The 12,530-nt window shown below is 48.8% G+C and overlaps 1 protein-coding gene across 1 annotated transcript; it reads right to left on the bottom strand.

The window, feature by feature from the left end:
- Window positions 1-4,426: 4,426 nt before the first annotated feature.
- Window positions 4,427-6,937, bottom strand: LOC144096972 (juvenile hormone acid O-methyltransferase-like). Its single transcript, XM_077629778.1, has 3 exons — window positions 6,401-6,937; window positions 5,503-5,668; window positions 4,427-4,599 (listed from the first exon to the last, which is right to left on the bottom strand). The coding sequence occupies exons 1-3, from the start codon at window positions 6,935-6,937 to the stop codon at window positions 4,427-4,429; spliced, it is 876 nt and encodes a 291-aa protein (XP_077485904.1).
- Between the last annotated feature and the right edge of the window lie 5,593 nt (window positions 6,938-12,530).

Genomic DNA, 12,530 nt, shown 5'->3' with positions numbered 1-12,530 from the left:
GTTCGCGATAAATGACGAGACAAACTCCCGCTGCTTGTTGTCGCTGTTGTCCATAATTTCTGTTGTCACATACTCACACTGATTATCGGTCAAAGAAAGTCATGTTTGGTGGCTAATCAGCAGGGAATAACATTGTGAAGCTTAGAAGGCAGAGCGAAGATAATACTCCTGGTTATCATGCAGTCATGTTTTTTTTAGTATTCAAGACTTGTCATGTGGCATATGAATAACATGTAGTCAGACCGGCACAATAAAAACTGGGAGTTTTTCTTCTTCTTTTTTTCAGTAAAGAAAGAGGAGCGTATAAAAGTTCAAGGGCGGAAAGAAGAGAGAAAGAGGGGAAATTTTAATTTGCATCCCACATCCGGCTCTTTGGTTTAGGTGGGTGGGATTTGTCTGGTGTTTTGTGCGGTAGGATACTTACCCAACACATTGGAATTAGGCAGCATAAAACGGACTGTACTGCAATACATGATGCTCTGAAACTTTACAAAAAAAAATATCTGTCAGCCAATAAAGCAACACGTGAACTTCAGCAAAACTTTGCAAGTGGGCTTGGCCGCAAGGAGTGACTTGCTCATACCTTCAGCATAGTGCCTTGAACCGAAGCCGGTTCTGGGACGGCCAGTGCACGCGTTTATAGTCAACGAAGCCCCGACCCCTTTATTTTTCGTCAAACAAAACCTGGCGCTACTCAGGCTTCACATCGGCTTGCGAGGATCGCTCCAAGCGCCGAACTACACGTGACAGTTTTGTTTCCCGGAACAAATTCAGGAGCCGCCAGGGAGTGTGCCTCATCATGGTTTATTGATTTCGTTTCGGAGCCGTAACCGTTAAAAAGTCTTTATATGCTATTTTCCTTTTTGATAGCCGTTTCCAAGAACGTTGACGCTTTACGGCAAGAAGAGATCACTGCAGGTATCATTTTACGATGCACAGTCGTAATCTTTATAAAAGGGAACAGTAGAGCACGGGGCAGATGACACCGAACTTGACTTGCGGCGATACGCGGTTTGCGCGTTAAGAAACAAAGTAGTAATGCCATATTCAGTTGCCAGAAGCGTAGCAGAACCCTTTCCAACACGTTGCGAAAAGTAGCCGCCGTGTGTCGGCGCAAGTAGGGTTCAAGACGATCTGCCACGCGCTCATGCGTTTCCTTTCATAAAGCTGACGACTGTACGTCGACAGATTCACACGCTGCGCGATGGCTCAGCGTCTATAATTTCTCTATACTGCTCAACACGATATGGCGGGTTGGTTTGTCAGCCACAGGGAGCCACACATTTTAACGGGCGGCAAGGCGCTGAACATTTGTGCACTGAGATGTCGGTGTTTGATAAAAGAGCCTAAGGGGTTGGAATAAATTCCAACTCATCCAATGCGGCGTAACCCGATCGGTATTAACTGCTGCGATGTAAGACTGCACCCGCGTGACTAACATCGCTCTTTCCACCGCGTTAAAAATTTGGTGGCAACACATTCTATTCACTTCATTGTATGCAGCTACACAATCGCGGAAAAAATAGCATTACTAACAATTATAATCGCGCATAGTTGCCGGGAAAAATGTCTGCAATGGGAAGAACTTAACAACAGGGATGCCCAAGTTTCATTTCATTCCATTTTATTTTTATTTACACCATAAAGAAGTGGGCAGGCTCCGGCAAAAAGCTAACAATTTTCGCTTGAAGACCGCCCGAGCCCCCCAGTACATGGTATACAGCGAACACACAGTAAAATAAAATACTAACATATCAATTCCTTCTCTGATAATAGTACATGAGCAACATGGAATACAGCAAGCACACAGCAAGTAAAATTGTAACCCATATAATTCATACACGAGCAACAATGGCAAGAGAAAGTTCTCAGGAGGTTGCGCCTGAGTCGGTCACGTTTGATGTGAGGTGCTTGCTAGACCGACAAAGTGAGCACCCTCCGTCAAACTATTATGAAACATGACTTTGAGGGGAAAAAATTCAATTTATTTGGCGCGTCGCATGAAATTTATCGATTTCCTGTGAAATAGACACTGCATGATTGGGTTGCGTGTATCCTTACCAGGCTGCGTTGAAGGACAGTTTGTAGTTAGGTTTTATTCGCTGATATCGCGTTCCATAAAGACTTCAATGCACACCTAATTAGAACTATCTGTTGAACACAAACCCTTAAGCACAGCACATGATTATTGCGCAAGCTTACTTCAATTTGTTCGCAAGCTAGTTGAATAGTGCGTATTAGGTAGCGCTCGGTCTAACGTATGAGTGCCGCCACAATAAGAACAAAACGCTTAGAACAGGTAAACAGTTTTTTTTTTCGTGTTCTACACAGCGACAGTGGCGCTGAAATGAAATCTAAGTTTTGACGAAATCTCGTCTGGTTGGGTGAATATATGTGTAAAAATAAAGAATCGCCTACAAAAAGGTGTAGTCAGGATGACAGACGTTTCGACTTCCACGTGGAAGCCTTGTTCACTGAAGTAAAAAAATTTCGGCCACAAAGCTTAAGTACGTTGTCCTAATCGTCGCAGGCATCTAGCGCACGAGGGCGGTAGATTGCCGAAGTTACGGTTGATCGTGTGATCTGTTCGGTCGGCGCTTCTTTATTTTCACACACGTATTCACCCGACCAGCCGAGATTGCGTCAAACCTTAGATTTCATCATGCTGCGACGGTCGTATGGCCAGGATTTCAGCAGACAACAGATCACACGCCCAAGCGTAACATCGGCAATCTACCGCCCTCGTACGCTTGATGCCTGCGATGATTAGGACAACGTACTTAAGCTTTGTGTGCGAAATTTTTTTCTTCAGTGAACGAGGCTTCCGTGTGGAAGTCGAAACGTCTCTGTCATCTTGACCACACCTCTTGATCGACGCTTCTTGGCAGTGGCGCTATTATTGAGCGCAAATAAAACAGCGTAGTTAGTCGCTTGCTTTTTGCATGGATACACCGCTTCTTCTGCTTCCCGTAATCACCCGTTGCGAACCTCTTTCCCACCAATTAGTAGAACATACATAGTCAAGTTAGATTTCATCCAGGTTGAATAGAATTCGAACACGGACGCTGGAGGCGATGCCTGCATTTTATTTCTTCACCTTTTCTATAAAAGGTGCGTTTCTACCGAAAGTATATACTCCTTGGCACTACAACGCGGTAATATATCAATACAGACCAACTTCAGTATGACCTCGGGTTCCCTTCAGTGACTCTTGAGACAGAGAGAATGGAAAGGGTTATTCTGACTGACTGGTTGGCTGACTATTCTCGAAACTGAACGAGGTTTATAACCGTTTCGGAGGGGCCCGGGTAGAGGGCGCAGCTCCCAAACTGGTTAGTAAGACTGTTTTATAACTTCTTCACAGATTCTTGCATGGTTGCGCTGTTGAGCGTCCATTCCCGTCTCTATTCATTTATTTCTTCTCCAGTAGCGACGTCAGCCAAGAGTCTGCAACGTTTACCTGGGTGTATTCTACACCGTTAATGCCAGCGAAAATTGCAAGTTGCACGAAGTAGAACGCACAGTCTAGTAACTCCGAAAAACGCTTGACGTGATTGCGAATCCGTGCTTCTCATTGAATCCTCAAGAAACCACCCAGCAGCACTCACCACTGGTTTGAACTACGGGGAGCCTGTGGAGGCGCAGTTTAGTGCACAAGTTGTGCACCTGCACACACAACTGCATACTGACCACGATGCAACTAGAGTTGGCGTCAAGAGTGGTTTTACATTCACAGAGTACGAATAGGGCGAGATAGAGTCACTAAATAAAGACTTAGAGTACCGGCACTCTTTTCTCCTACTGTTCTGTGCCGCCGCCATGATCATTCGTCAGTTTGCATCACGTGATATTTGTTTACACTGCGACGGTTCATGGGGGCTGCCATTTTGTGGCTTATGCGTTTTCAGTCGGGCAACTGTGGTAGTCCTAGTGCTGCGACGCTGCGAGTGCTGCCGGTGACCGACTCAGTGACCAGGGATTCCGCGCCTCGCAAGCATTTCAGCTCCGCACGACGAAAGCATAAACTGAAGGCAACAGCTGTACCGTTTGCATCTGAGCGGCTCCATGCCGTACGGCTACGATCCCCGCCGCAGCGCAGGGTGGCTAACAGCGTTGTTTACAAAAAGGCCGGGCCAAAGTTAGCGGCGAGGTCGCCGAAGCGGCAATCTGGCAACAATGATAAACAACAAAATGGCCGCTTCTGCTTACCGCCGTGCTGCAGTGACGGTACTTTTTTTTATTTAGTGACTCTAGGGCGAGAAGGATGAGAGAAGGCGGCGTCAGAAGCCGGCTAGGCTTGAGCGAATCGGAAGCGACTCGTACTAAGAAAAATGTAGGCCAGAGCCATTCACGACTTTTTATTGCTCGCGTCGTAGTTGCGCAGAAATCGCCACTTCGCGAGTAACGAAACAGCCGGACGTTGGCCTCATGGGCGAGGTGGTTTCTGCGCGTGGACAACGATGACGCTGTGCCTTAGGTCGCGCCCTTTGGGCGTCGCCATGGACGCTTTCAGAAGCAGCGACCTGAAGGCCTCGCGAAATGCAGCACGCCTCTCTGCAGGCACCCCGGAGTCAAGCCTGAAGAATGGAACGTAGGAATCTGCAAAAGGAAAGAAATACAGTCACAGGATTTTTACGAGTTGGTAACGCGAATAACTCAGCGTCGGCTAGCTTTTGATTGCGAAGAAATGGGTGTGTATGTTGAAGTTGTCAGGTCAGAGTGGATTCTCTGTTACCACCGAGACACTGCAGCGATGACCTAGTGGTTACAGTATCCGAGGCGTATTCCAGAGGGGAATTTTTGCCTGTGGATGCACTGCGGAGGGCTATGCGAACGGCGCTGTGGGCACCACATTTCACAGGAACGAGCTGAAAACGCCGAAGACTGTAAAAGTTGACATCGTTCATGCTCACAGGGTAATGCACTTAACTCCGTGCTAGCTTTTGGAATGTTCGCACGTGTGCAGCTTGTGTTGTGCGGGACTTAGCCACCGTCACACATAGCGTCGCTTCGCCTCCTCTTTGGCTCTTCGTGCATGACCATTCCGCGTGGCTCGATTCGTATCTGGCGTTTCTTCGCCTCCTTTGCGGCGTAGAATGCACTGCTAACAGATATCGCTGTAAAAATATTAGTCATGTTGTAGCACGGTGGATTAGAACCGTGAGCGGAAGGAACGACCTCTCAGTAGCAGGGCCGGTGCAGTAATACGACAGAACATTCCATATATGTCTCCACACCTTTAAAATTGTGTCAAGAGCGCCACGCGTAGATTCCGTTTCTTTGTCGTCTATCGCCCAAGCTTAGCGATGACTGGGGAATGGCATCGTTAAAGCTAAGCACTAAAAAAGAAAGGAAGACAGATTGAAATCGGAACAGGAACGGAAGATTGGTTGCCAAGAGTCAGTGACGTTGTGTGCCACGTATGCGGCGGCCGCAATCCGAATCCATGCTTCGGAGCACGGTGCGAATTAATTCCCGAGAACTGCTTCGTTTGGGACTTACCAAGCCAGCTGTCGACGTCGGGCTTCGTCCAGTAGCTGTCGTACAATTGGCACGACACAAGCTCGAGGCCGGCGGCAGCGGCAGCCTTTTCTTCGTTGTCCGCTATCTCGGTCATCGGTATGGGTGCGCAGTAGCAGAACCGCTGGGACAGCAATTTCTTTGGGTTCTGCGAGCAAAGCGAAGGACGCTTTATGAGGAACGAAATTGCCGAAGCTACACAGAGTGACATGACTAGAGAAAGGAGAAAAATAAAGATACATAAAGTACGTTACTGACCATCAACGTAATGCAACAGCGCTACTCTGTTTGACAAGGATATTTCCGCAGACCCGTTTCCGTCCCGAATGGATGCCTTTACATCCCTTCACTTCTTATACTTTTGTAGTGAGGGTCACATACTTAGTTCTGTGCGCTTTTACCGAATCCATGCCTTTCTTTGCGCCGAAATATCATTCCTGCATGAACGCGACTGTTCAGTAGAGTATACAAACTGGTCAGTGGCGTGACGTCCATCCCTGAGGCAGCAGAGAGGAGAAAAAATGATTCCCAGTCGATGGACGTCATGATCACGACGCAGGAAGAACGAAACATAAGAATAGCGGATTAGTACTGTATCACACACGTCCCCTCCAGTCCTGACAACATGTTCCTTGAAAGAAGCGCGCGGTAAATTGAAGCAGACAGCGAGGACACAAACGGCGGGACTGAGGCGCAACTTCCTATAATGACGACACATTAAGCTAACCTAATCCATAGATTACGGACCAGCTACAGCCAGCGAAAGCATCCCACTTCAGCTTGCGACATGCACTTGTGTAAGCCCCTGCATGACAGCCACACATTGTTCACATTACACCTGGTACGCCTACGACCGGGTAAGCCTGCACAGATTACTCACGGACAAAAAGGCCTTCCATTCTTCAGTACAGCAAAGCTGGTACCACACGTCTGTGATGGCGGTTCCCGTAAAAGACACTCTCATGAACTCTCCGCCGTCCTTCAGAGCCAGGAAAACGTTTCGGTAGGCCCGCTCCAGGTCGTTCACGTAGTGGAAGGCCATGAACGAGTATACGCGGTCGAACAGCCCGTACTTGCCCACGAAGGACTGAACATCACCGCGCTCGATGTCCAGGACGTCGTACACTACGGCCGGATTGGGGTAGTGCTCGCGGGCGTACTCTACCATGGACGCAGCCTTGTCCGTTGCAATGAGTCGGCGACAGTGGCCCAGACGAGGCAGGAGGGCTTCCGCTACGAAGTTACCCGGCCCGCAGCCCACGTCCAGGTACTGGTCGCCGACTTCGGCAGGCCTCCTGAACTGGACACTGTCCAGAGCTTTGAGGTTATCCCTGTAGTTGTGCTCCCTCAGCCATAGGAAGGTCCTCGGGTCGCGCTCTTTGCCTGAGCTACCGGCTGGAGAAGTAGTCGGCGGCATGACTGCAATGCCTCTCACCGACCTCAGTTTCAACGGCGTACTCATTCTTATAAGACGATTCATGGTGACGCCGAAGAAGACCGGAGTATCTAGACGTTCAAATTACGCTCTGGAACTTTGAAGACGGACATGAAACGGCGCGAGTTTGGGGCTGCAGACGGTCTATGCAGTTGCGCAAGTGCTGCTATTTATCAAGGCGTTGTTTTTGCATACGTGTAGTGCTCATCTGATAGTACGATAACCAGCTATGCATATTCTGTCTGTCATGGTGGCTTATGGCGGAAATAGCTGTTGCTGATGAAAATATTATAAGGCTACCAACAACGTGTGTTCGGGAGCTATGACGAGACGAACTCCCGCTGCTTGTTGTCTCTGTTATCTACAATTTCTAATGTCACATGCCCACACTGAGGATAGGTGAAGTATATATAGCCATGTATGGTGGCTAATCAACACGATAGCTAGGTGGACGAGTTGGTGATACATTACCTGCTAATCAGCAGGAAATAATATTAGGAAGATTAGATGGAAGTGCGAAGGTATTATGCGTGGTTATCATGTAGTTTTTTTTTTATTCGAATGCTTTCCATATGGCATAAGAAAAGCATCAAGTCAGATGGGCATAATAAAAAATGAAACGGGCGTTTTTATTCTTTGTTCTGTAAAGAAAGAAGAACGTATAAAGTTCAAGCACGGAGAAAAGAGAGAAAGATGGGAAATTTTAACATGCGTCCGGCATCCAGACCACACGCTGGTATTGGGCAACATAAAACAGACTCTACTGCAGCCCATGACGCTCTGAAACTTTCAAAAAAAATGTGGATTAGCTCACATAATCCAGAATATACAGAGCGAAAGTTGCCGGCGTTCCTTGTGTTCATTGGCGTTGGCGTTGACAACGTTCTAGACGCCGATGATATTGACGAAAGGAAGGCGCATAACTGGCTCCCTGGGTGAATGGGCACCTCAATCGCGCTTTGAGGTATGTGGTGGCGCTGAGAGAGAGATGCGGGCTCCATGCATTAGCACTGACAAGGTTGTGGCAGATACGTGGCGCCGCAGCAATGTGCCGCAGCGTTCATTGGGTGACCGACCTCACGCGATCAACCATTAACTGCCACCTGCCAGGGTGGGCACCCCGCCTATCCAGTGTGCGGGACACACCCAACGTTACAGACGCCAAGCCGCGTCTGCTCGGCTAGACCACGTGGTCAGGCAGCAGCCGCTCCGCGGCTATGGATCCCCGGCGCAGCGACGGCGATACGCGGTGGCCGCGTTAAGAAACAAAGTGGAAAGGGAGGTGCGAGCCTCGATTGAAAGAAGCAGACAAGGTAGCAGAACTCCTTCCACCACGTTCCGAAAAGTAGCCGCCTCGTATCGCCACAAGTAGGACTACTTGCCGCGCGCTCGCGCGTTCCCTTTCATAAAGCTGACGACTGTACGTCGGCGGATTCACACGCTGCGTGATGGCTCAGCGCCTATAACCACTCTATACTGCTCAACACGATATGGCGGGTTGGTTTGTCAGCCACAGGGAGCCACACATTTTAACGGGCAGCAGGACGCTAAAACATTTGTACACGGAGGTGTCAGTGTTGGATAAAAAAGCCTAGGGAGTTGGAATAAATTCCAACTCATCCGATACGCCGTCACCCGATCGGTCTTAAGAGCTGCGATGTAAGACTGCACCAGCGTAACCTACGTCGCTCCTTCCACTGCCTTAAAAAAATTTTTGTGGCAGCACATTCTATGATGTTCGCCTACAAAGTCGGCACTCCTACTCTACCGCCCTACGCAGAGGGGCAGACCACCCGGGTGTGGTCGGAATGCGGCAACGACCAGACGAGAATACGAAGAGATCAGACTACGCACGAGCAACGGAGCAACCATCCCGATTGTGCACAGAATTAGGGTCATTGGCATGATAATCGAAGCCAATGGCGTCAACGGCGTAACGATCACTAAATTACAGCACAAGACGGCTAACGCCATGCGAATCCTCAAGAGGGTCACCAGCAGAAGAAACGGAATGAGGGAGCCGATCGAGTCTCACACGGCTCATACACTCTTTCGTCATGAGCCATATTGCATACGTCGCGGCATTCCACAACTGGTACAAGGGAGAAGAAGCCAAGATCAACGTCCTCATCCGCAGGGCGTACAGATAGCACTGGGTCTACCCGAGTCCACCAGCACGCAACGCTTGCTCCAGCTCGGGCTTCACAACACGCTTACCGAAATCGCCGAGGCGCAGTGCACTTCACAACTAGAAAGATTAGCGGGCACGAGAGCAGGACGCCAGATCATGGAAAGTCTCGGCATCCGTTACCACGCACAACAAGGCCAGCAAGTCGCCGTTCCGGACGCGATCAGACAAACTCTAAGAGTCGACCCGATTCCACGGAACGTCCACCCAGAAGACAACCGGGAAGAAGAGTAGCCAGGGCCAGAGCTCTCCTCCACAGCCACGGAGACGAAACGGGGACAAGGTTCGTTGACGCCGCGGAATACGCAGAACGCTCGCGATTCGCGGTTGCGGTCGTCGATTCGAGTGGCGAAACGCGCATAACGGCAAGTGTAGCGTGCGAGCGCGCAGAAGAAGCGGAGGAAGCGGCGGTGGCCCTCGCCCTCACGGATCCGACGTGCACCACAGTTCTCTGCGACTCGCGACAAACGGTCAAAAACTTCGCCAAAGGATGGATCTCACAGACAGCGGCCCGAATCCTGAGCAATCGAAAAGTCCAGTGGGAGGAAGCTTTTCAAACCAGAATCCAGTGGTTCCCGGCGCACATGGGAGAAGTATCGGACACATATCGCAACCGAAACGAGACGGCACACGCCAAGGCGCGCGAGCTCGCGAACGGCGCCGGCGACCGTCGTCCACGAGACAGCACCAAAGACTGTTTGGCCAGCTACAACGAAATTACCAAGGCCCTCTGCCTGGCCCGCCGAACCTTCCCTCCGCGCAACGACAAGCTGGACAGGGCGCACGCGGTGGCCCTCAGACAACTGCAGATGCTCACGTACCCCAACCCGGCACAATACTACAGACTCTACCCCGGAACGTACCCGACAAATATATGCAAGGTTTGCCACTTTGCTATAGCAACTTTACCCCACATGCTCTGGGACTGTAGCAAAAACCCTGACGGTGCTAACTCCGGAACCCTCCCGCCGCGGTGGGCCGCTGCCTTGTGCAGCCCCAGCCTCGGTGACCAACTCTGGGCCGTCCAGCAGGCCCGCGAGGCGACGGCGAGGCAACACCTCGACGTCCCCACGGGGGAGACTTAAGGCCCCGTCGGCGAACGCTCTGCAGGACTTTTTAATAAAGTTGTTACCAACCAACCAACCAACCAACCAACCAACCAACCAACCACATTCTATTCACCTGTCTATATCGCTACGCAATGAATTAGAAACGATAACATCACTAGCAATTCAAATGCCCTGCGGGGCCGAGATGCCGGGATAAGTGTCTGCAATGGGAAGAACTTAGGAATAGGGATGCCCAGGTTCTCAGGAGGTTGCACCTGAGTCTGTTATGTTTTATGTGACGTGCTGTGCTAGACCGACAAAGTTCACACCCGCCGCCAAACGATTATGAAACATGACTGATGGGAAAAAAATTCAATTTCTTTGATGCGTCGCATGAGATTTATCATTTCCTGTGAAACTCGCCGTACGCCGCACGATTGGGTTGCGTATATCCTTTCCAGGCTGCGTTAAAGAACAGTTTGAAGTTAGGTTTTTTCGCTGATATCGCGTTCCATAGGGACTTCCAATGTGCACCTAATCAGCTAATCAGATGCTATCTGTTGAACATAAACCCTTTATCACGGCACATGGCTACTGCACGAGCTTACTTCCATTTGTTCGCAAGCTAGTTGAAGAATGTGTATTACGTAACGCTCAGGCTCACGTATGAGTGCCGCTATAATAAGAACCGAACGCTTATAACAGATAAACAGCTTTTTTTTTTCGTGTTCTCCACAGCGACAGTGGTGCTATTATTGAGCGCAACTAAAACAGCGTAGTTAGTCGCTTGCTTTTTGCATGGATACACCGCTTCTTCTGCCTCCCGTAATCACCCGTAGTGAAACTCTTTCCCCCAATGAGTAGAACATACATAGTCAAGTTAGAATTTATCCAGGGTGAATAGAATTCGAACACGGACGCTGGAGGCGATGCCTGTATTTTATTTCTTCACCTTTTCTATAAAAGCTCCGTTTTTACTGAAAGTATATACTCCTTGGCTCTACAACGCGGTAATGTATCAATACAGACCAACTTCAGTATGTCCTCGGGTCCCCTTCAGTGACTCTTGAGACGGAGAGAATGGAAAGGGTTATTCTGGCTGACTGGTTGGCTGACTATTCTCGAAACTGAACGAGGTCTATAACCGTTTCGGAGGGGCCCGGGTAGAGGGCGCAGCTCCCAAACTGGTTAGTAAGACTGTTTTATAACTTCTTGACAGATTCTTGCATGGCTGCGCTGTTGAGCGTCCACTCCCATCTCTATTCATTTATTTCTTCTTCAGTAGCGACGCCAGCCAAGAGTCTACAACGTTTACCTGAGTATAGTCTACACCGTTAATGACAGCAAAAATTGCAAGTTGCACGAAGTTGGACGCACCGTCTGGTAACTCCTAGAAGACTTCTTGGTAAGATGATATTGAAAATTTATCACATCTTTCTGGTCGTGAACGAGATTGGCACATGAAATGCATGGTTTAAAATGGTAGTCCAGATATCTGCGCCTTTAGAGCAAGATTTTTGAAAGCTGCGATATTGTAAATTAGTGCGTTACCCAAGCGGAACTGGTACAGTTCGTCGTAAAAAAAATTATAGTGGCTCTGTTTCATTATGGCGTTTGACATCTGACGGCATTTCATTAAACTCGTGTATGCCATACGCGAGTTGAGCGACCAATCATGCAGTAAACGTGTGCAAGTAGACGTAATTAAACGCAGTGCTGTAGTTATCTGCACCCAATCAGGCGGTGCAAATCAACTAATCTCAGCCATCTTCTTATCTCACCTTCGATTGCGTATCCATAGAAATATGGCATGATTTCTCCTCGAAGACTGTGAGCCAACCTTCTCACGTAACATGGAAGGACTGAAGCTTTTGCGTCAGTATATCACCCTCATCGCAAGGGGTCAATGAACTGTCAGCCGCTTATGACATTGACACGAACAGTGCACGAGGAACTTTTGGAGTGGCATGCGGCAGAAAGGTACTCAGTTAAAAGGAAACTCCATGATAGCACTTCCGTTAGGCCTCCACCTAAATGCTAGCATGATCTGTCGAGTGGCTGAATAATTCACTCATTGAACGAAAGATAAGCGTGATTAGCGGTCAATCTATTGCGCAAATAATTGCATCCCTGACTTAATGCAATGGCTAAGTAAGAGACGACAAACAGACACATTTAAAGTTTCCATAATTTTGAGATTATTTCTCACCAAAAATATTTTGATAGCGCAAGAAACACCTTTAATTCGCGCAATAATTTTGAGAGGCAAGTCATATGATCGTTGTTAATGTAACTTCAATAGCTCGAAAATATGATTTTACCTCTCATACCAATGTCT

The sequence above is a fragment of the Amblyomma americanum genome, chromosome 7 (genome assembly GCF_052857255.1).
Source record: "Amblyomma americanum isolate KBUSLIRL-KWMA chromosome 7, ASM5285725v1, whole genome shotgun sequence".
In the NCBI taxonomy this organism is placed as follows: domain Eukaryota; kingdom Metazoa; phylum Arthropoda; class Arachnida; order Ixodida; family Ixodidae; genus Amblyomma; species Amblyomma americanum.
Note: the sequence above shows the minus strand (reverse complement) of the source record. Positions and strands in the feature narration are given on the sequence as shown.

What these genes read in the sequence shown, in the direction of transcription:
- LOC144096972 (XM_077629778.1), bottom strand. Translation starts at nt 6,937, where the DNA reads ATGCCGCCGACTACTTCTCCAGCCGGTAGCTCAGGCAAAGAGCGCGAC. An exon ending in AATGGAAGGCCTTTTTGTCC is followed by an intron (nt 5,669 to 6,400) that starts GTGAGTAATCTG and finishes CTTTGCTCGCAG; the next exon opens with AACCCAAAGAAATTGCTGTC. An exon ending in CGACGTCGACAGCTGGCTTG is followed by an intron (nt 4,600 to 5,502) that starts GTAAGTCCCAAA and finishes TTCCTTTTGCAG; the next exon opens with ATTCCTACGTTCCATTCTTC.